The 23,669-nt window shown below is 39.8% G+C and overlaps 1 protein-coding gene across 1 annotated transcript in view; it reads left to right on the top strand.

The window, feature by feature from the left end:
• The window catches only part of MDFIC2 (MyoD family inhibitor domain containing 2), a 45,005-nt gene extending 34,145 nt beyond the window's left edge, over positions 1 to 10,860 (top strand). The window contains exons 3-4 of the mRNA XM_075286740.1: positions 7,496 to 7,723; positions 10,549 to 10,860. Of these exons, the coding sequence (XP_075142841.1) occupies positions 7,496 to 7,723; positions 10,549 to 10,808 (488 nt within the window). The 3' untranslated portion in view covers positions 10,809 to 10,860. The remainder of the gene's footprint in view (positions 1 to 7,495; positions 7,724 to 10,548) is intronic.
• The last annotated feature ends 12,809 nt before the right edge of the window (positions 10,861 to 23,669 follow it).

Genomic DNA, 23,669 nt, shown 5'->3' with positions numbered 1-23,669 from the left:
GTGAGATGTCTCTGCTAATCTTGTCCCAGTCTACACAACAGAGCTGAAAAGAGCAGTGGTGAGAACGTGAAATGTCAGATTATTCTAGTAGCCAGTGTTTAAACATGTTTTAACAATTTTAACACTCAGGAGACTTGGTAGAATAATAATGACAATGAGGAGACTCTGCTAGTTCTGTCTCAGTCTACACAGCTGGAAAGAGCAATGCAGAGGACATGAAGGGTCTGTCTATTCCAGTAGCCAATTTATAAACACTTTTAACAATTTTAATACTCAAGTTACTTGGTAGAATGACAGTGAGATGACTCTGCTAATCTTGTCCCAGTCTACACAGCAAAGCTGAAAGGATCATTGCAGAGAATATGATATATCATCCTATAGTAGTAACCAATGTTTAAACTTTTTTGATAGTTTTAATACTCATGTGACTTGGTAGAATGATAATGACAATGAGATGCCTCTGCTGATGGCGCCTCAGTCTACACACAAAAGCTGAAAAGAGATCTGCATAAAAGATGTGTGAGTTCCAATAGCCAGTGCATATATCCTACCTGCATAGCAGCATATTCTCTAGTGCCCTCCCATTCAGTACAGAAAGGGAAGCAACAGAAAATAGTTAAATCTTCATTTTGGTGCCTTGTGGGAACATTGAAGGAGAAGAATTTCTCACCAGACAGGTTTGTCATCCATTTAGGTGATTGATTTGGTCACTAGACCCCCAGCAATTACTATGATGGTGCTCTGCACATGTTTCCATAATTCTAATGCAATTTCAAAAAAGTAGCAATAAACATGCTTGACTACCACTCCATTGAAACTCCTCAATACCCCAAATTCAGAACTTGAAGCCCCCTACTTTAGAAATTGTTGGTGGTCCAAGCAGGAGACCCATCTCAAACAAACATTTATTCGCTAACCCTTACCTAGACAGTGTGTTTGTTAAGAAAAATCTTCCAAACTCTTCCTGTTTTGCAGATTAAAAAGTTTATTCTGATATTTTCAGATACTGTGTATAGATAAAGTTTCTCACAGGGTTCAACATAACACCAAAAGGTGACGGCTGCCCTTTAAATGCAAAAATAATAAGACCATAAACCTGTTATTGTAAACTGGATTCCTACGGACAACGTGCACGACTTTGTGCAATTCCGTAATAGGTTAAGTGACGGCGATCACGTCTGTACGAAGCTGAGAGATTAAAATATTCCTAATTGGTGACACTTTGGTAGCGCTTCCACGCAGACCATTGATACTGTTTGTAGCTGCTGCGAGGACACATTCGGCCTCCCTTGTAATTACGCTGTTATTTTTCAGCTTCATATATAACATTGACACTAAATGTTTTCAATTTGTACATAATGCTTCGTTAAAAGCCTATTTGGCTTCATTTGTGTTTCCAAGCACTTGGGCCATTATTAATCCATGGAGTGCAGCCTGAAATAAAATAAAGAATGTTAACCACTCATTATACAGGACAAGCAGCAGCTCTCCACCTCTCCAGACTATCAAATCCAGCATTAAAATCACAGGAGATGTCAGACAAACCCACAAACGCATCTGGAAATACCGTAACTGCGAAGGAATGGAGGCGAAAGGATGGAACGGGATGAGAATTCTTACGGGGTTACACTTGGAAGGCTTACTGTATATTCTCCTATAAGATGATAAGATCCTGTTTGGAGGTCTATCATGGACAATATTAAAAATATATTTTAATAACCCATCGGAAAAAAAAAAAAAAAGGTTATGGCTTATCCTTAGGTTAGGTTACACATATCTGATCGGTGACAGAGCGGCCATTCTAGGCTATGTCTCATCTCTGTAGTATACAGTGCACAGAGCCAGAAGGAAGAAACTCCATATACTGTACAATGGATAAGCCAATGTTACAGCTCCACCTGATTCAGTAACACTATACAGTGCACAGAGTCAAAAGGAAGAAACTCCATATACTGTGTAGTGGATAAGCAATGTTACAGTATCCACTGATATTGATTCAATAACACTATACAGTGCACAGAGCTGTCTGCTCCATGGGATGCAATACAGGACTGAACAACTGGACCATGTAGTCTATATATAGTGGATATTTAGTATCAATTTTAAGCTGGTCTTTTTTTGTAAGCATGCAAAATTATTAAGCTGATTGGGAATTTTTTTGGTTATGGCCTATCCATAGGTTAGGTTATACATATGTGATTGGTGAAAGAGCAGCCAATTTAGGCTATGTCTCATCACTGTAGTATACAGTGCACAGAGCCAGAAGGAAAAAAACTCCATATACTATATAGTGGATAAGCCAATATTACAGCTCCTCCTGATTCAGTAACACTATACAGTGCACAGAGTTAGAAGGAAGAAGCTCCATATACTGTATAGTGGATAATCAATGTTACAGCTCCCTCTGATTCAGCAACACTATACAGTGTACAGAGCCAGAAGGAAGAAGCTCCAAATACTATATAGCGGATAAACAATGTTACAGCTCCTACTGATTCAGTAACACTATACAGTGTACAGAGCCAGAAGGCAGAAGCTCCATATACTATATAGCGGATAAACAATGTTACAGCACCCACTGATTCAGTAACACTATACAGTCTATAGATCTGTCTGCTCCATGGAATCCAATGCAGGATTGAACAACTGGTTCGTGTAGGACCTAAGGATAGGCCATAAAAATAAAATCCTGGATAACCCCTTTAGTGGGCACACCTCTTAATATAAATGAAAAAATAGAGCATATCTACGGTTCCTGCTCGAAGGTCTAAGTTAGCTGTTTCCATAACTTCTATAGATTATAATGGAGAGAGCAGTGCACAGATAAGAAACTCTTCTAACATATATTTATGGTGTACCCAATGTATGTGCCTTAAAGGTAAATACTTGCCGTATACCTGTCCACCCCTGATGTCAGATTGGTCGTGAGAGAGGGGCTGGACAACCCCTTTAACTAGTTGTATCAAGTTTTGAAGTTATTTCCTACCGAACTTTGTGAAAGATGGGGCCCCAACGAATTCTGAGATCAGGGTCAGGTTCCGCCATCCTGATGGAGAGGTGGGTCAAACATGTGACCTCCTGCTTCGTTCATTCTCTATGGGACCACCGGAGGTAGCCAAGTAGATGGATCATAAAGTCATCCCTTATCCTATTGATAACTTCAAAACTCGGGACAACCCCTTTAAGGGGCTAAAGGATTAGTAGTTTTACCTTTCACCATTTACAAAAAGCACTGATACCATCATGGGTTAACTATTATGTTCACGGGCTCTGCTACATCTGCATATTTTTATCCTCCAGATTAGAAGATGCTGACTAACTTTGTTTTCCCCGTCTCTGGGTTAGATTCGCTCCTTTGTCTTCGGCACTCGGCGCTCTCCGCAGACTCTTCGGGAGAAGGTGCTGGAATTACATGCAGTCTGGCTCCCTGTGATAATTTGGATTGATTGTTAATTAACTCTGCAAGTAAATAGCTCTGCAATCTCCATAATCATCAAAGATTTTCTATCTGTCAACCCTTCCTGCCCATCTATTTAATATATGGGCCCAAGTAGACGAGGCGACACCGGCAGACCAATCACCACGGTCGCCTTTGTTTCAGCAGCTTTAACATTTGTTATTTTAACTACCATCTTCTGGAAAAAATGGAGAAAATTCTTTTATTTAAAGGAGAATTGCATTTAAAATTTTAGGTAAAGGTTGATACTTGCAAGAAATCTGAATAGATCGTAGGAAATCAAAAAGCGAAGATCTTAAAGGAGTTTTCCAGGAAGCTGTCAAACCCTTGCGGAGGACGGGGTAGGAGTAACATTAAAAACATCATACTCATCTGTATTTGTTGTCATCCATTGTCCGTGCCCTTGATGCTGGAAGTTCTTTGCCCCATCAATGGCTGGTAAGGAAGCGGTGACACCTCCCAAGGCTCCGCAGGGGTTTGTCCAATTCCTCGACAACTCCTTTTGAGTGGTCGATGTCAAAGTCAAGGAGGATGGCGAAAATAAGGTTCCATTGGGAGTCCTTGACACCTACTCCATTATACATATGAAATCTTGGTCTCCAATGAGTCCAGGGCTATATTTTTAGGAGGCCGTGACCCTCAGAGGCTCTTCAGAGGCAGACTGCCATAACTACAACTCCTGACAACTGCAGAGTTTGCTTTTGGATTGTCACTTCTATACCCAGGCCCCGGCATCTATGATTTAAGACTCCAGATCAGACCCAAGAATAAATCCAGAACCAGGAATACAATCCCAAATCCATATCCCATAAGCCAAACAGACCAAACCCCTAAATAAATAAAGAACCCCCAAACCGCCAATATAAATGAATATTCCAAATCTGACCTCACTAAATACAGACCTAGACCGAGCCATGTAAGTAAATCCCTGCAGATCCTGCACAAACTGGTTTTGGCATGGCTTTTGCAAAAATTGACCACAAAAACAGCAAAATGCATAAGATCTTTGGACACTTTTCAAGGCCGTAAGTCTCCTGTGAGCTTGGGGCTCTAAGCAGATGCCTAAAGCATCCATATTATAATCTGCCCTTGGTCCCAGGTATAAGACTTACACCTATCACACATTTATGGCCTATCTTATTGATATGTTTAACCCTTTTCCAGACTAAAAATATTATTGACCTCTCCTAAAAATAGGTCACTGATATCAGATTAATGGGAGTCTGATGCCCACCACCCTGCTTGAGTAACTGTTCTTAGCAGCCGATAGACAGAGAATGGAGCAGGAAGCAGACAGCTCTATTTTCTATAAAGTGGTGGAACGGCAGTACCTGGTGTGGCCACTAAATAGACAACGGAGCTGTCTGCTTCCTGCTCCATTCCCTTTATATTAGCTGCTGAGAACAGATGACCGTTAGAGGTGTCAGGTGTCGGACCGCCACCAATATGGTATTTTCAGGATAACGGATTAATATTTTCAGCCTGGAAAATCCCTTTAAGTTACCAATACCAATTATTTAACACTGTTATTGTGGATTTCACCCTTACCTGGTCAGTTATGTCCAAGGTTACCTGGTCCAAGGAGATTCAACCCATTTGTTCTTCATTCATTGGATCCCAATTAATCTGAACCTTGACACCCTACTATAGCTGTATACCATCATGTACTCTGGTGGAAAACCCCTTTAACATGTCTGTATCACTCTACTATATTGTATTCCCCATGTCCTACATTACTTCACACTCCCACATATCGGCACATATCACGCGTTGGTCGAGCTGGTCGCGTCCCCGTGTCGTTACACAACAGTGTTCGGTAAATGTTTCCATTAACTGTTCCTAAATGTTACCATGTTGATTATAAATGTATATATTTATATGCACATATAATTATCTGCGGAATAACATTTGACTGAGACGGAGTCGTATCTTCTAAATTATGTACATTTTTAATGTCTTCATCTTGTGTACATTAAGAAATGCGTTTTTTTTTCATTACGGGGATAACAGCCGACCATTGATTTTCAAGTATTTGAGTCAATTTATATTCTTGGGAAAGCTATAATTTGCACATATCGATGGAAGAAGGAAGCTTATTTTGCATAGTGTTTTATCAGGGGTCACTCGGCTATATCACTTTGCAGCGGAAGAAAAACATTTATGTTCTGTGTCTAACTTGACCTTTGCCCTTGTATGTCAGAAAACTGAAATATGCAATTTTCGGGACGGAGATGGACATTGCCGGAGCGCCGCTGGTTTAATCCTTTTTATTTACTTTAAGGTTTCCGTAATTGGAGGCTGCTTATCCTACATAAGATAGCACTAATCTGGAGTGCCCTTGGACACATGGCATTATTCCGGGTTTTATATAATTTATTATCAGTCATACGCTCATCATGTCACCGGCGATTGTCCAATATGGAGGAAGTGCGAGGAAATTATTCATGAGAAAGGCGCTTATTGTTTGCAAACCTTGAACCGTGAAGGGATGGAGAAAAGAAATATATAATAAGAAGTTCAAGGGCGTAAGTAGCTATAGGTGTAGAGGAACGGGTGCCGGAAGGGGGCACCGAAGTCGGACTGCTGTATAACAAGGCGCCGGTATTATCAATGGGGTGCGTTGCAGAGATTGCCCTAACTTTATGAAGCTAGAACGTAGAGACAATATGGAGTTACATGGCATTCTATGTTGTATTTTATACTAGTTTTTCAAGTGCCCATGCACATTCTGATGCCGAACGCTGTTCCCCCCATACACATGCATGCTCAGATTGTGGTGAGATTGGCAAATTCCCCAGTGCATAGCTATCGGGGGTGTATAGGTAACATTCACTACTAAGCCCAGAAGCCTCCAGGGGACCAAAGACCTCTCTACAATCCAGGAAGACACCAGTATTATAGATAGCACATGGTAAGTGGGGGCTGTTACATTTTTCACATTGGGGCCCAGAAGCAACAAGTTATTGGGTCCCTATTTTAAAATAAATGTTCCCATCGTCCCGATGAGATTGGCTTTGTTCCTCCCTTCACTGTCCTATGTCTGGCTGCAGAAGGAGCCTCTCCCCTCTATTCTGTCTGCAATAGAATATTAAAGGGGTTGTCCAAGATATTTTAATATTGTGGCAGGGGGTAAAGGTGAAAAACAAAAAACAAAAAAAAATTGAAAAAACTCAATCACTTATCCGGTGCTCTGGTGTCCCAGGCCACTGCAAAGTCCCCGAAGGCTATTCCATCTGAAGCCCCCACTACATGTGATCACTGAGGCCAATCAGCAGCCTAAGGAAAGGAAACAGGATGACATCACAAGGGACATCCTGTTTCCTTTCCTAAGGCCAATGAGGCGGAAACTTCTGCCAGAAAAACCCTAAGGTGCAGCCAGCACCGGATAGCGACCTGGGACTCCAGAGCACCAAGGTATGTATACCTGAGTATGTTTTATTTTTATTCTTCTCCGGCCTCCTGTCGCAACACTAAAATATAATATAACGTTTCATTTCTAGGTTAATATCCCTTTAAAGGGAACGTGTCACCTGAAAATTATGTATTTTTAAAACTAGGATTTTTGTTAAACATATTTTTTAAGGCTTTTTGATCATTTTAAAGAATTTTCCATGTCACAATCTATTTTTTTTTAAAGTTCTATATTCTGCAATTTTCACTCTGACCACCAAGCCTAATCATAGACTGAAAATTGTGCCATTACTGAAACCACTGGCAGTGGGGACTAGAAGTGGTTGCTTAAAGGGATGGGCAGGACTTCGAAAACATGGCTGCTTTCTTCTGCTCAGGAAGTGACATCATATTGGTCGATCACATGGACATATTGCAGCTTAGTTCCATTTCTTTTAATAGGATGGAGCTGTGGCCAATGGATATGATATTACTTCCTAAGAAGAAGAAGGCAGCCATGTTTTTGAAGTCCTGCCCATCCCTTTAAGCAGCCACACCTAGTCCCCATTGCTTGTCTGTACAGTCACCATGTCATGTTCTTCTACACCTATAAATGTTGATTTCACCACCCACAGTTATCTGTTGCAGAAAACAACGTTGCCAGCGGTAGCCGAGAAGACAGATCTAAGTCTAAAGAAAAGTTGTCCCCGAAACACAAACCACCCCCGAGCCCGGACACAGGAGACGACTCCTTCCAAGAAAGCAACCATGAGAAGAACATGCGGCTTGTTACGTATTCCTCGAGTGAAGAGTGCAGCAAAATCCTGTCCTACAAAGAAGCAAAGCAGATGGCGGCTCACCAGGCAGACAACGAAGGTGCGTACCAAGACAACAGTGTCAGTGTTGTTATCTATAGAGGATTTATCTTCTATTGTAATCCCATCTGTTATGTTAATGGAGCAACTTCTGCAAAGACAACCTCTACAGAATTGGCAAGTGTTAGTCTATTATTAGGTTTAGAGGCCAGAGTGACTAAGACACTTAGTGTCTTCCTATATCACAGAGGGGCCCCCAAGATACCGGGTCCGGGTGTGACTCCGCTCCTTAGACCAATGCCCTTTTAACATGTCCAATACCTATACCCTGACTTCTGCCGCCTTAAGGAAGGAGAAGATGGTGAACTTTACCACTCTCCATAGTAAACTTATTTTCTCCCCAGATCTGCGGAGACGTCTAATTGTCACAATCAATTATTTATCTTTTGCTGCCACTCTAAAAACAAGCTAAAAAGGCCGTCATATGCAGATTTCAGAAATCGCGCTGTATCCATTAGGAAAGTTCATGCTGTATGGCTTGATGAGCTTCTAAAAGCATCTCGGCAACCATCACCAGCCTGCGTGCCGCAACGTGATTATTAAAACATTGGGCTTTGTTGGTGGCTCCCGGTTCAAAATAAAAATGTAACATCTTAAGATGATCCATTCTGTCTCGGATTCCCAGAGGAGTCTCCAGTACATCGGAATGTAATGTAAGAATGTATATTAATAATACAATCTACGGATAGAAAACCTCCAAGAAAGTGGCAAAAGTTCTCTGCGTCTTAAAGTGGACCTGTCACCTCTCCCGATATGTCTTAGTAAATAATTGTATTCCTTTAAAGGAGTTGTAGGGGATAAGTGTCCGATTGCTGGGGGTCTGACTCCTGAGTCATGTACCAGTGTACTTACATTCAATGCTATGGGTCTATTGGGATCGTAAACTTTGAAAGCACCCAAAGCCTAATAGAAATGAATGGAGCACCGGTCATGCAAAGGGAACTGGTGCTCCATTCACAAGGGGGCCTTAGTGGGACTATGGGGTGCCCTGTGCTCCCGATTAGCCGTGGGCCCCGCTGTCAGACCCCTAGCAATCAGGAGAACTGGGGAACAAGAAACCCATGCTCCATTCACTTCTATGAGGCTTCGGGCGCTTTCGAAGTGTATACTCTTCTTTCCCGGTATATGGTGTTCACCCATCCTTCCAGCATCTACTATAATGTGACAAGTATTGGGTTCCGTGAAACTAGGATGCCACGAATCATAATGTGACAAGTATTGGGTTCCGTGAAACTGGAATGCCACGAATCATAATGTGACAAGTATTGGGTTCCGTGAAACTAGGATGCCACGAATCATAATGTGACAAGTATTGGGTTAAGTGAAACTGGAATGCCAGGAAAAAAAGACACCCCAGAGAAATGAGGACAGGTATCGTGTATTTATTTTGTGTGTATCCCACTGGGGCTTCTTTGAAGGGACCCCAGAGAATAATAACCAACCCAAAAATTTGTAACAAATTTGGGTCCTGACTACCCTGTTTGCTCATCTCTTGCCCTCATACTATCCAATCAGTGCTGACCGTCTGTGGACATGTCTCGAAGACAAAGGGAATGATAACACCCAGTCGTCAATTTATTCACCTATATCCTAGAGGAATAACGGAGGAATTGTGCAATATAAAAATCTAGAAACAATCCGCCCCAGAAATGCTGTTACGCAGAGAATACAAGTATGGATTATATCAGACACGTCAGGAGAGCAGAAAGATCCTCTTTAAGGTGGACAGAAAAAAAAAAGTGAAAGTGGTAAAGCTAATATTCCCAGTGCAGAAAGCAGAGTAATAATTGTGCTACGGACTACTGGATAACACCATTCCATTTTCTGCACAGTGCGTCACATATTTCATACAATTAGATGTGTCGGTGGAAACCTACAGAGACATTTATTCTTAGAATTAGTGGAGTTTGCTCTAAACACAAGTTGTTACAGTTATGGGAACCAAATTTTTCTTAAGGGGTTAATGCTACCTGGATATGTATAGCCTATCCCTATGGGTATCTGATAGGTGTCTATCCCAGGTAGGTATTGAGGAGCGTAAACCTTGCCACCATAGACTTCAATGGAAAGTTCCGAGCACCATCAAATCCAACCCCCATTGACTTCAGTTAGAAAAAGTGAGACCCCTGTTCAGGGGCGTAACTTCCGGGGTAGCATCAGTAGCGGCTGCCACAGGGTCTGGGAAGTAACCCCAGCAGGTAACGGTCCCTATAAACTTACCGATCCTCACTCCTGTTCACGGCCACCTGTGCTTCCGCTTCTGTGGATGCGTCTCAGGGATCGGTAAGCAAGGCCACAAGCTCGTGAACCCCACAAACACCACTATCATTATACTCGGGGGATCTTTTCGGACCCCCGAGTAATCGGAGGGCTAGGAGAGGTGAGGAAACATAAAAACTACTGTTACTTACCTCTCCTGGGCTCCTGAAGGCTTCAGATCTATTTGGTGATGCCGGACCGGCGTCATAATGCGTTGTGGTGGCCCATGTCAAATGTTCATTCCTAGTTACGCCACTGGGAGATATCCCCAATAGTCATATTTGTCATAGCCTCTGGAAATGTCACAAATGCTCAAGAATTGACTATGGTTTTGATCATATCTGACAACAGGGTGAAGCTAAGGTGTTGTCTGTTTCCAAGGGCTACCAAAAGAATTTTGAAAACATTCCATTACTTATTTAAACTGTTGTAGATTGATACATCGTTTACAATGATCATCATAACATAATGATAAGGCTTCTCACATGGGGGGTAAGTGGGGACAGTTTTTTGTGACCATGAGTAAAGTCACCCGTAATACATATCGTTATATGCTATTCCTTACAGGGGAATGTGCGACGCTTATCCTGGCCTGCTTGTTCTGCCACTTCTGTGATTTCCTGCTTATGTTACCTAACGTGTGCGAGAGTATGGTGACCGCCATGTGCTGCCCGTCTAACAGGTATTACCACACCTCCGATGAGGAGCAATCTAATAGTGACTGCAACTGCAACTGTGACTTTGACTGCGGAATATTCGACGCGTGCCAAGAATCAAGTGAATGTTTGGAACTTGCCATGGAGATATCGGAAGTTTGTTACCACTGACTTTCCCGCCATAAATCTGATTTAAAATCATTTGATTATTAAAGAAGTTTCGTTTTTTAACCTCCTCATTTCCGGTCTCAAATGTTTTGTATGTAGTCTTGGTTGTATTAAGATTTTGGAAACCTTTGATCTCAAAATTAATATAGAATCTAAGATTGAAATATATTGAAAAATAAAAAAAATCTAAAACCAGCCACTGGGGGAGCTAAAAAGCTTAATGCATACTGTTTTATTATAGAGTTTAATGTATAAACAGTATGCAGCAAGCTCATGAGCTCCCTCTAGTGGTGACTGTAGGTAGCAAGATTTCTTTAAATGTATCTGAAAGGTTTTGTATCATGCACAATATTTTTGATTGAACAAAGAGAAGTTGCTACAACTCAATGTAGGAGTTGGGATAGGACCTAAGCTTGTACTCTACATCTATAGCCAAAACATGAAGCATAGTATAGAGATGTGATCACTTGACTATTGCTAAGCTAAAATATAAATATATGGAAATAAGTTCTGCGCGGGCAACAGGTCCCCTTTAATAAAGCAAGACTTCCCGATGAAACATTTATACACACTCTCTGTTACCGCTCCCATCTACATCCAGCTCTGGCAAAGCAAATAAATGTAATGCATTAGAAATCATGTTATTGGAGTTTTCAGCAGATGTTCCTTAAAACATCTCTTGTGGCTTTGGAATCGCAGGCTGGTTAAATGGATGGCACTTGTAATTATTCTTGCTTAGATAATCAGATGGCTTCATCAAAAGCCCAGAGAAGCTTCGGAGGCCTAATAAATATATTCAGAGTGGATTACAAATAATAAACAGGAAAGAAGGCAAAGACGGAGACGGCTAATTATCACCCGTCACAACGACTTAGATGTCCTCCTATGTAGTCCTGTATACAAATACATCAAATTGGATGAATAATAAATACATCAGAAAATACATTTATAAACTACCAGGGAAAAACACAGGATTGTTAAAGAGGAAGGGGATTCCAAGTGCAGGGTACCAGGACACAGCCCAAAGCTCACCAGCTATTACTGTTCACTAATATCCATGGTGGTCTAGGGTGATGAAGGGGTTAATTATAATATAGTATAGCCTAGGGTGGCAACACATTAATAATATCCCAAAGGTCTAGAGTGATCTAGTAGTTAATAACTAATATCCCTGGTGGTCTAGAGTGATGAAAGGATTAATCATTATATATTATGATATATGGTAGCAACAGATTAATAATATCCCGAAGGTCTAGAGTGATCTAGTAGTTAATAATTAATATCCTTGGTGGTGTAGGGTTAATAAGGGGTTAATCGTTATATATTATAGTCTAGGGTGGCAATAGATTAATAATATCCCACGGTCTAGGTTAGTTTAGTAGTTAATAACTGATATCTTTGGTGGTCTAGGGTGATAAAGGAGTACTCATTATATATATTGGTCTATGGTGGTAACAGATTACTAATATCCCAAAGGTCTGGAGTGATCTAGTAGTTAATAACTAATATCCCTGGTGGTCTGGAGTGTTTTAGTAGTTAACTAAGATCCCTGGTGTTCTAGGGTGATTAAGGGATTAATCATTATATATTAAGATGTATGGTGGTAACAGATTACTAATATCTCAAAGGTCTGGAGTGTTTTAGTAGTTAACTAAGATTCCTGGTGTTCTAGGGTGATGAGGGGGTTAATCATTATATATTATAGTCTAGGGTGGCAACATATTACTAATATCCAAGATCTAGACTAGTTTTGTAGTTAATAAGGGGGCGTTCACACTACCGTCGGTGTCCGACATGTAGTGTCCGCTCCCAGTGTCCGCTCAAAATCTGTCACGGACATTAGGAGTGGACACTAGATGTGTCCGTGACACCTGTCATTCACTTGAATGGGCATCGGGTGCGTTCTTTTGCACTCCGTGCCCGTCCTTCTCTGTCCGCAAGAGAAGATGTCCGACTTCTCAAGCGGACAGAAAAACCCTGCATGCAGGGTTCCTCTGTCCGCTTGAGAAGTCGGACATCTTCTCTTACGGACAGGGAAGGACGGGCACGGAGTGCAAAAGAACGCACCCGATGCCCATTCAAGTGAATGACAGGTGTCACGGACACATCTAGTGTCCACTCCTAATGTCCGTGACAGATTTTGAGCGGACACTAGGAGCGGACACTACATGTCGGACACCGACGGTAGTGTGAACGCTCCCTAACTAATATGGTTAGGGTGATGAAACAATTATTCATATATATTGGTCTATTGTGGTAACAGATTACTAATATCCCAAAGGTCTAGAGTGGTCTAGCAGTTAATAACAAATATCCCTGGTGGTCTAGGGTGAGTAAGGGGTTAATCATTTACATATTATGGGCTAGGTAACAAATAAATAATGCCCCATAGGTCTATTGTGGTTTAGTGGTTAACACCTAATATTTCTGGTTGGCTAGAGTGGTTTAGTAATTAAAAACTAATATCTTAGGTCTAGGGTGACGAAGGGATTAATTTTTGTATATTATGGATGGCAACAGATTATCCCTCAGGTCTAGAGTGGTTTGGTCATTCACATCTAATATTCTAGGTAGGTGTTTTGTAGTTCATAGCTAATATCTTTGGAGGTCCAGGGGGATGAATAATATAATAGTTTTACTGGAGGCGGCCATTTTATTTCATCTAAAATGAAATCTAAAAAATAAATTGTTTGATTTTGTTAACAACCAAACAACTTGGAATAATCGGGACAAATCTGATTCGCCCATCTCTATAGCTAATATCTTTGGTGGCCTTGGGTGATGAAGGGATTATTATATATTATAGTCTATGTTATCTATAGATTCCAAATATCTTGCAAATTGAGGGTGGTTTAGTGTCTGTCACCTAATATTCCTGGTGGTCTACAGTGGATTAGTGGTGAATAGCTAATATCTCTGGTGGTCTTGGGCTATGAGGAGATGAATCATTACTTATGATAGTTTATAAAGGCTTTGGGTTCTTAATATCTCTGAAGGCTGGTGTGGTTTAATGTCCAACACCTAATCCTTCTGGTGGTCTAGAGTAGTCTAGTGGTAAGTAGTAACATCTATGGTGGTCTAGGGTGGTGAAGGGATTAATCATTATACATGATGGTACAGGTTAGCTATGGGTTACTAATATCTCTACAAGTCTAGAGTGGTTTAGTGATTTATGTCTAATATTCCTGGGGGTTTATAATGGTAACTATATGGGAATAGTGCTCCTATAGAACAATCCTAAGGACATTTCATGAATGGTCCAACACTTGGGACCTCTGATGGTCTATACATGGAAAGAGGTACAACTCCTCTCCATACAGATGACTATACAAGGTACTTCACCTCCTATTTTCAGGGATGTGGGGGTTCTTCTATTATGTTTGGGTGGCTCCTCCACCTACCCACTGAAGATAGACTATCAATATTTAAAGGGATGTCCATAGTGTGATAGGAAAGAAAAATGCTCACTTCCTGCTCCCTTCCCAATGCTTACTAGGTTCTTGATCGTCTTCTTGGTCCATCTTGGTGCAGAAAATACCTGCATAGTCAATCATTGACCATATGGTGACCCATCTAAAGCAATGACTGGCATTTCATGTGGGTCTAGATGGAACCGACATGTCCAATATTGTGAAAATGGAGGGTCATGGGAGCAGTATGGAGATGGGAGCTGGGTCAGTGAGGTGAGCATTGCACATTGATGCTCATGCCACCATTTTCCCTACTGGAGACGGCCTTTAACAATCAGTTGGGGAAAAAAACTCATCCTTTCATCACTTTTTTGAAAAAATGTATTTTTTAGTTTTCATTCAAACTCTACATTTAGCACAAAATAAAATTCACCATTTTTTTTTTATTTTAGGGCGGTGGCGGGGGTAATAGTAGAAATCTAATGGTGGATGATTTCAGCCCAACGTCCCACCTAATAAATAATTATTGTGTACCTCCAGATATTCACCGGAGAGTTTATCTCTCCCCCGTCCACTGTGCAAATCGAGTTGACTCCATAACTCATGTAGGATTGGCCGTGGGTTCGCTGGCTCTCTCCATCTAGTACAGCTTTACAGTAAGAAGGTCAGAGCGAGCCAGAAGCTTTGGAACTGGTGCAAAAATCTCAAAATACCTAGGAAAAGTGCAGAAATGTGCTGCTGCTCGGCGTGCCAAGCGTTTTACAGTCACTCTGTGAGTACGTCGGTGCAAGCTTATTTATAAGACTTAACTTTTGGCAACTACCATATGCACAAACTCTATAATTACCAGGTGCATTGCGCTGGCCCGGGATTCTGCCTGGTAGAAGACGTGTTGCTTCAAATAAGCATGAGTGTTATTTAATACTTGATATAACCTGATATAACTGGTACTTTTATGGTCTATTAATAACTTTTAAATACAAGTTAAGCATTAGCAACTATTTGCAGACAAAGTTACAAGTGTCTGAGTCTGACTATGTCTGGGAAGACATCCAAATCTACCTTATGTAATTAGAAAGCCCCTACCTAAATGAAACGGCAGAGATTGTATGGATATTCCATTCCTGCGAGGATGTCGAGCGTTGCTTTTAGGAAACTATCTTGACCTTATATTACGACTTCCAGCCTAACTAGGATGCCTATGTCGGTATTATACAAAAATAGGAAGTGGCGAGGGATCCACTCTGCGTACCTTTGCTATGGCCTGGTATATAAGTACTTTGACCCAGTAGTAATAGAGATGTGTCTTTCCTTACCTCTGCTCTTACATGGATATGTCCTGATGTTGTGTCCAGATTCACAAGATGATGATCTTTTCAAGACAATCTTGTTTTGCAACATTGTGATAAAGTGATATGTTATCTGTGAATACAGGGAGCCACCCAGTGGTTGGATGATGAATTGCAACAGGTTAGTGGTGTTAGAATCACAATATTATTTTGTGTAATGAGAAATTGCAGTTCTTGGATTGACTTGTAGCCTCCATATATCGTATATGTACAGTAAGGACCAGGTGTTGAGTCCTTACAGCTCAGATCTCAGATAGTTCATCCAGGATTTTCCTAGCACCTCGCCCACACACTTACTGATTCTCAGCAATGCCTAATGGAAAAATAATTCTGACATAGTAAAGCTGAAATGGACGTTTTATGCAATTGATTGTTTGTCAATACCTGGAAGGATTCCAGAATCAGGTTGTTGTTCTCGAACTAAATCTCTCAAAGACTTCAAGGCATGAAAAGAGATTTCATGGACAGATTAGAGTCTAAGGGAATAAACAGAACCTAATGGTTTATATACTGTATCTACTGGTGTCATCTGTAGGGTCTTATCAAATGCTTAGGCTTCTACTTTGTTCTTTCCCCATACTTTACACTGCCACTCTGTCACAATTGATCCACAATCCCTATTATGGGCAAATCAATGGAGTGCAGAGGTGACAACCCCGACCCTGATTCCCTATATCCAGATTGGCAGATACCAGAACCATCACTGACAGATGATGCTTATGGGGCTTCAATGCAGATTTTGCATGGTAACATCCCTTTAAGCCTCTGATTAATGAATTGGTCACTGTCCCATACAAGTTCAATACAAGACTCTTCTGCTGCTGTCATTATTTCTATGATCGATTTGTTGCAAACTTTCTATTCCTACCAATACAATGATACTGTCATATAGAGCCGTGTCCTCAATGTCACTAACTTAAAGGTTTTACCCAATATTGCCACCTTTCATGAGAACAATACAAATGGAGAAGCGGTCAGAAAAGAAGTGTGGCTTATAGCACCCCCTACAAAAGGTGACCCCACTGAATTTAGGAGTGGGTTCATGTTGACCAGCGTCAGAATTGTCAAAATTGGTAAGAATGCCTGTCTTCATTTACGTAATCATACAAGTGAACCAGTCACTACTGCCCACAGGATCATCATACTCCTCCTCTGCTGCTGCTGCTGTTACTTGCTTTCATTCCTAAGATCAATTTGTTGCAAAGTTTCTGCCCTACCCAAAATATATTTCTGCCCGAATATCAAACTGCCTGCTGGGTTCATTATCATAATGATATGAGTGGATAAGTCACTGCTTCCTACAAGATCAACATACTCCTCTGCTGCTGATCAATTTGTTACAGAATTTCCATACTCATCTTAAAGGAGTTTTCCAGGCTTTATATAGGATGACCTATTGTTAGGTAGGCCATCAATTCGAGATCGACAAGGGTCTGATACCAGGGACCCCAGCTGATCAGCTGTTTAAAGAGGCTGCAGCATTGACAAGAAAGCATATATTTGTGCAGTGGTATCAAAGCTCAGCCCATTACTTGAATAGGACTGAGCGGCGATCAGATCATCTGACCCGTGAACTCGTGCCGCATGGAGTGTCAACCGGAAGCAGTGCTCAGGGAACTGAGCTGATCCGTGGGGGTCCAAGATGTCGGATGCCCACGACTCTTCAATTGATGACCTATCCTTGGTAAACCCCTTTAACTGTCGCACTACCCCTGCCATCTATAGCTCTGTTCCCAATGGCTAGAGTCACTGCCTCCAAAAAAATCAACACCCTTTAATGCTGCTGTATTAGATGTAGACTCTTCCAAGTAAAATTCCTGCAGTATGGGGGCCGTAGTATGGATGTGTCATACTAAAATATTTCTAAAATACAAATAATATCCCTAAGTTACTATAAAGTTAGAAGTTGCATTATAATAAATATTCCATATAGAAGAGATTTGGTGCCAACATTTTAATCTATTCTTTTTGCAGCAGTTAGCGCCTGACATGGATATTTGCATTATTTACATGAGCGGGGGGATCCCCGTGCTACAAGAACTGAAGTGTTCTCTGCTTGTGTGCTGCCAGTGGGGGTGACCCATTTAATGTCAATGCGGTTAGATCCCAGCTCGCTCTTCATCTAAAAGGTTAGCAGAAATCTTAAAAAGAATTTCACTTTTCCCTTTTGAAATATCAGCTGGGACCTGGATGCCATCTGGCCCTGGCTCCCTTCCACCCCTTTTAACATTTAAAACTGTAGCAACTTCATTCTCTTGTACTACAAATAGATCCTCACATATGGATGTTACAAGTTGCACTTCGCTGAAGCCAAATATCTTCCCCTATGAATGCAGCAGGTGCAGGAGGACGCATTGTTCAATGAGAAATTTTGTTTTATCCCCCAATGCGACTGTCTTTGCCTACAGGAAAAATTAACTAATATTTGTTCTAATATTTGTTTAATTAGCTTATGAGGATACGATGAGAACAGGATGAAATAGATGTCAGTGTCATGGCTGCCGATGATGGACAGGCTCAGTCAATGGCTTTAGTTCTCAGATTTGCATGAAATTTTAAGGCAACGAGATAGATAGATAGATAGATAGATAGATAGATAGATAGATAGATAGGAGATAGATAGATAGATAGATAGATAGATAGATAGATAGGAGATAAATAGATAGATAGATAGATAGATAGATAGATAGGAGATAGATGATTGATAGATAGATAGATAGATAGATAGATAGATAGATAGATAGATAGAAAGATAGATAGATAGATAGATAGATAGATAGATAGATAGGAGATAGATAGATAGATAGATAGATGATAGATAGATAGATAGATAGATAGATAGATAGATAATAGATAGATAGATAGATAGATAGATAGATAGATAGAAGATAGATAGATAGATAGATAGATGATAGATAGATAGATAGATAGATAGATAGATAGATAGATAGGAGATAGATAGATAGATAGATAGATGATAGATAGATAGATAGATAGATAGATAGATAGGAGATAGATAGATAGATAGATAGATAGATAGATAATGGAAAGATAAATAGGTAGATAAGTAAGTAGATAGATAGATAGATATGTTATGGAAAAAGAGATGATAGATAGATAGATAGATAGATAGATAGATAGATCGATAGATAGCAGATAGATAGATAGATAGATAGATAGGAGATAGCTAGATAGATAGATGATAGATAGATAGATAGATAGATAGATAGATAGATAGATAGAAAGATAGATAGATATCAAAGAAAAATAATTGCAGCAGCACCAGCAAATCTGCGGATTATCCCACAAATTGCACGGCAAAACCCCCTCTCCAGGCAAAAGGGTTTGCAATAGAAAAAACAATCCGGTCTGTCAGCAACTTGTATGGATGGAAAATGTCCTTTTATTGGAAAAAGCAGTACACCATGTATCGGTCCACACTGGAACCTTTCTCAAGAAAGATAGATAGATAGATAGATAGATAGATAGATAGATAGATAGATAGATAGATAGATAGATAGGAGATGATAGATGATAGATAGATAGATAGATAGATAGATAGATAGATGATAGATAGATAGATAGATAGATAGATAGATAGATAGATAGATAAAAGAAAGATACATCCAAAATGATCCCATTTCCTGTATATCTTAGAAAAATCAAGTGCTTAGCGAAATTCTGCTCCCATGTAGATATCCTGAGCTCTCACCTTTATTATGGAGGCTTTGCAATTGCTCTGCACAATCATATAGAGAACTGTGAAGCCCTATAGTTACAGCTGCACAGTTCTCTCTCTCTCCTGCATTCATCAGTACAGCAAGTAAACAGGAAGCTATGTCATCATTATTTAGCTTCCTGTAACCAATGGACTTAAAGGTAGTCTGAAAGTGGGGGACTATAGTTAATACGGGAGACTCTGAAAAAATGCTGTGACCTTGCAGACCCCTGGGAGAGCACTTAGGCACTTTATTTGCCTGTTATATAAAAAAATGGTGTTGTGGCAATAACTCAAACATAGTGCTGAAGCCTGCAAAATGAGTAACCCATGGACATCAGAATGACATCACCCTTCAAGATATGCAACATTGACCATTATAATCTGCAGGGTTACTGAGATTAATGCCTTCACTGTCCTAGACCACCAAGGATTCCAACATTAAATCCATTGCTCCCCGAGACCACCAGGTTTGCAGATATTAATGCCTTTCTTATCATAAGCTACAGGGATGTTACCAAAAATCAGTGACTATCTGGGTTAATTATAGAAAACTCTATCATCCTATGCTTCAGTATTTTTTTTTTTTTGTTTCTATCTTTGGAACTTTGGACTTGATCCTTTCACTCCTGTCAGCTCTCAGTTGCTCTCGGTAGTTATCCACGTGACCTGCACAATAGTCCAGCTTTACATGGGGGCTGAGGCACACTCTACTGTTTTCCTATCCTTTAGGGTCCCACCAGATACGTTATATTGTGTGTGTAAAAAATGACAGTTTTTATGGTAGAAAAGGATTACATAACCCTTCAGGTGTCCACAAAAAGTTAACAATGAGGTCCAAGATGGAAGAAGAGAAGAAGAAGCTCAAGAAGCCCTGGTCATCTTAATATGCTGTACCCATATGGCACGTCTTTCATGGAGGCACATAAGGGCAGGTATGATGGATCCTGTGGTCTGTTACTTATGATTCTATATTAGTGACCTCACTCGACAGCCCCTCATCGGAAGATCAGGCAAGAAAGGGGCTAACCAAAATATTCCAAGGAAAAATAAAATAAGCAAAAACATTCATCCGTCAAAACAAAACTGACAACTTCATAAAGTCACGACTCTTTTTCTCTATTATGTTGCATCTGCTCCGCTTTGACACCTTGAAGGAGCCGCGATGACATCACGCAAACATCTGCACGTTCCATGAAATGAATACTCTCGGCTACCACACATTCGTAAGTGTTCATTCAAGCCAGCTGTGCACATAGTCATACATAAACACACTTGTATTTTAGTTTATAAGTGGCTTGCACCTTATTAGATGGGTCTCCGAATCAATTATTTCACATCGTAAAGGTTTATACATATCCTATTTAGGTACAGGGGAAAAAATGGAGTCGTAGAATTCTTCCCCCGACTCCCCATTATTAAAGGAACAGACTGGCTGAAAAGAGAGAAGGTACAGGAAAATAAATTTGGAGAAAAGAAACAAAAAAATGATTGTAGAATTCCAAAATTCCGGAAATTAAACTTTTGGATTATTGGTAATAACCCCGTAATGAATTAGCTAATTTGGGGATTTATAAATTTTGAAATTTTTTGTTTTACTTTATTCCAAGGCAAATTGGTGACATCCCATTCAGAGTGACACCAGTACCATGGCCAGTGATTGGCGCATGCGCAATAAAAAAAAAAAAAAAACAGGTGAAATTGGTGGTGAAAATAAGAATAAAAATCATAAAGGTTAATTTATTGGAAATATTTTATTTTGGGCCTAAAATTACAGAATTACTAAAAATAAAAAAAATAAAAAAATAAAAAAACTAATGAAATCGGTAGCAAAAAATAAAAATGAAATAGGGTAGAAATCATAAAGGTTAATTTGTTGTAAATATTTTATTTGGGGCCTAAAAAAATTTGCACTTTTTTAAAATTCTGTATGTAATTGGCACATACAGAATTAATAAAAATAAAAATTAAAAAAAAGTGAAATCGGTAGCAAAAAATAAAAATAAAATAGGGTAGAAATCATAAAGGTTAATTTATTGGAAATATTTCATTTTGGGCCTAAAAAAAATTACACTTGGAAAACACTTTTAAGCAATTCTATCCATAAATTTCGATCCGTTCACTTGTACCCACGTCTTCAGTTTCTGGGTCCTAAAAGTGTCATAAACCCCCCCACGGAATAATATGTAGCAGTGTAAATATAACCGCCCTCACAACATCTCAATAAATTCCGAAATGTGATCTCTGCCCATGACCCACTTAAAGCAGTCCTGGTGGGTATATTAGATTATTCGCTTACACCGCGTCCACCTGGTGGGTACAAAAGGGACCCCATTGAAAGTACAGGTTTATTTTTCTTAGCTGGCACCAGGCTCATTAAAGCCCTAGATTGGAAATTAAATACTCTGGACACTTTATTTTTTATGAGAATTTTTTTGCAATCTGAGATGTACGAACGGAGCCACGTTACATGAACATGGGAAGTCTCTAATTCGCCCACGATGTCCCATAAGGACGTACAAACTAGAAACTTGCTGGAACTATTTGACTGCTGTGGAAAATATACTCAAATCTTTAGGTTTTTTTTTTATTAAATTTTTTGGATTTTTTTTAATGTAGATTGTGAGCCCTGTATAGGGATCACAAAGTACTTTTTTTCCCCCTATCAGTATGTCTTTGCAGAATGGGAGGAAATCCACGCAAACACAGGGAGAACATACAAACTCCTTGCAGATGTTGTTCCTGGCGGGATTCGAAACCAGGACTCCAGCGCTGCAAGGCTGCAGTGCTAACCACTGAGCCACCGTGTTGCCCCCATTTTTGGCTCTTGTTGTTTATCAAGTCTCATTCAACTTATTCAACTTCTAAAATTTTCCCACTAACACTTAACCTATACCACAGGATAGGGGATGTATCTGATTGCTGGGGGTCTGATTTCCGGGACCCCCGCAATCACAAAAACAAGGATCTCCAAGTGCCATGTTTTAGTGACTCCGATCATTCCTATGAACCTGAAGGAGACTGATGAAATGATGGCTCCTTGTATGTAATGCTGTATTTACATAGGATCCTCAGGGACCCTTGTTCTTGCAATTCTCGAGGGTCCCAGCATCAGACCCCCAATCTATTGTTAGGGTGCATTCACATGATGTAACATGGCATTGATTCTGACACGATAACACAACACTGCAAAACAGAATCTCATTGACTTCAATGAGTTCCATTTAGCGCGCATTAAAATCAATGGGAGGCTTTTTAACCCATTGATTTCAATGTGTTACACGCGCTAAACGGAACCCATTGAAGTCAATGAGATTCTGTTTTGCAGCGCTAATTATGACACGAGTTAACGTGTCAGAATTAACGCCACGTTACATTGTGTGAATGCACGCTTAGTCGGAAAATCCCTTTAACTAAGAAAAAATGCTTAGAAAAATTCTGTTGACCAAAAACACTAACATGTTTCTATTACTTTTTTTTTTAATTTTACCATTTAATTAAATTTTATTCAAGTAGCAGAGCAGGCTTGTGTATAAAAAAAAATAAAAAAATAAAAATAAAAATAAGATAATAATAATAACAATAACACACACACATATATATATATATATATATATATATATATATATATATATATATGTTGCATTTAAAAAAAATTAAAGCTCTTTCAAACTTATTAAAATTATTAATTTTTTTAATTTATTTAATATTTTTTTTTATTTTTATGAAAGCTTTGCCAGCCTTCAGAGGCGTTCACTGATTACCAAAAATATCTGCACAAAAAAACCAAAAATTTTTGTGATTTTTTAAAATTTTTCTTCTTGTATTCAATCTCATTCAACTCCAAAAGAGTTAACTTTAACATGATTGACTATTGATCCCACCGTCTATGGAAAAGGTGTGTTCCAAAACTCAATTTTCTATTTTTTTCCCTGTGTGTACGCAGGTGGAGTCATAAAATTATCAGACGCAGACTTGGCAGACTTACCACTCAACAACGGAGAGCGAAAGTAACAAAGGGAACAAAAAAAATGTTATTTTATTCAATTAATGAAACCAATATGGTCCATATGGAATTATATGCAAATATTTTACCTGGAGCCGAGTCTCCGAGAAATAAAAATGGCTTTGGCCATTGTCCTAAACAAACAGTTTTACGTGGTTCCGCAGACAAAGATTTGTGATTCAACGTTCCATATCGCTTGATTTAAGTTGACATAACTATGGAATATTTTCCAGTAGAGAAAGTCACGTGGCTGATGATAAAATGGCTTTCTTTAATTTGAGCAAACATGGGTTTGTGCATGGGACTTGGTGTGATTCTTGGAAGGTCATCAATGGCGCCGAGAACAAGCCGTCGTAAATTATAGTCCGCAGCCAGAAGAAG

The sequence above is a fragment of the Leptodactylus fuscus genome, chromosome 9 (assembly GCF_031893055.1).
Source record: "Leptodactylus fuscus isolate aLepFus1 chromosome 9, aLepFus1.hap2, whole genome shotgun sequence".
Lineage (NCBI taxonomy): Eukaryota > Metazoa > Chordata > Amphibia > Anura > Leptodactylidae > Leptodactylus > Leptodactylus fuscus.
Note: the sequence above shows the minus strand (reverse complement) of the source record. Positions and strands in the feature narration are given on the sequence as shown.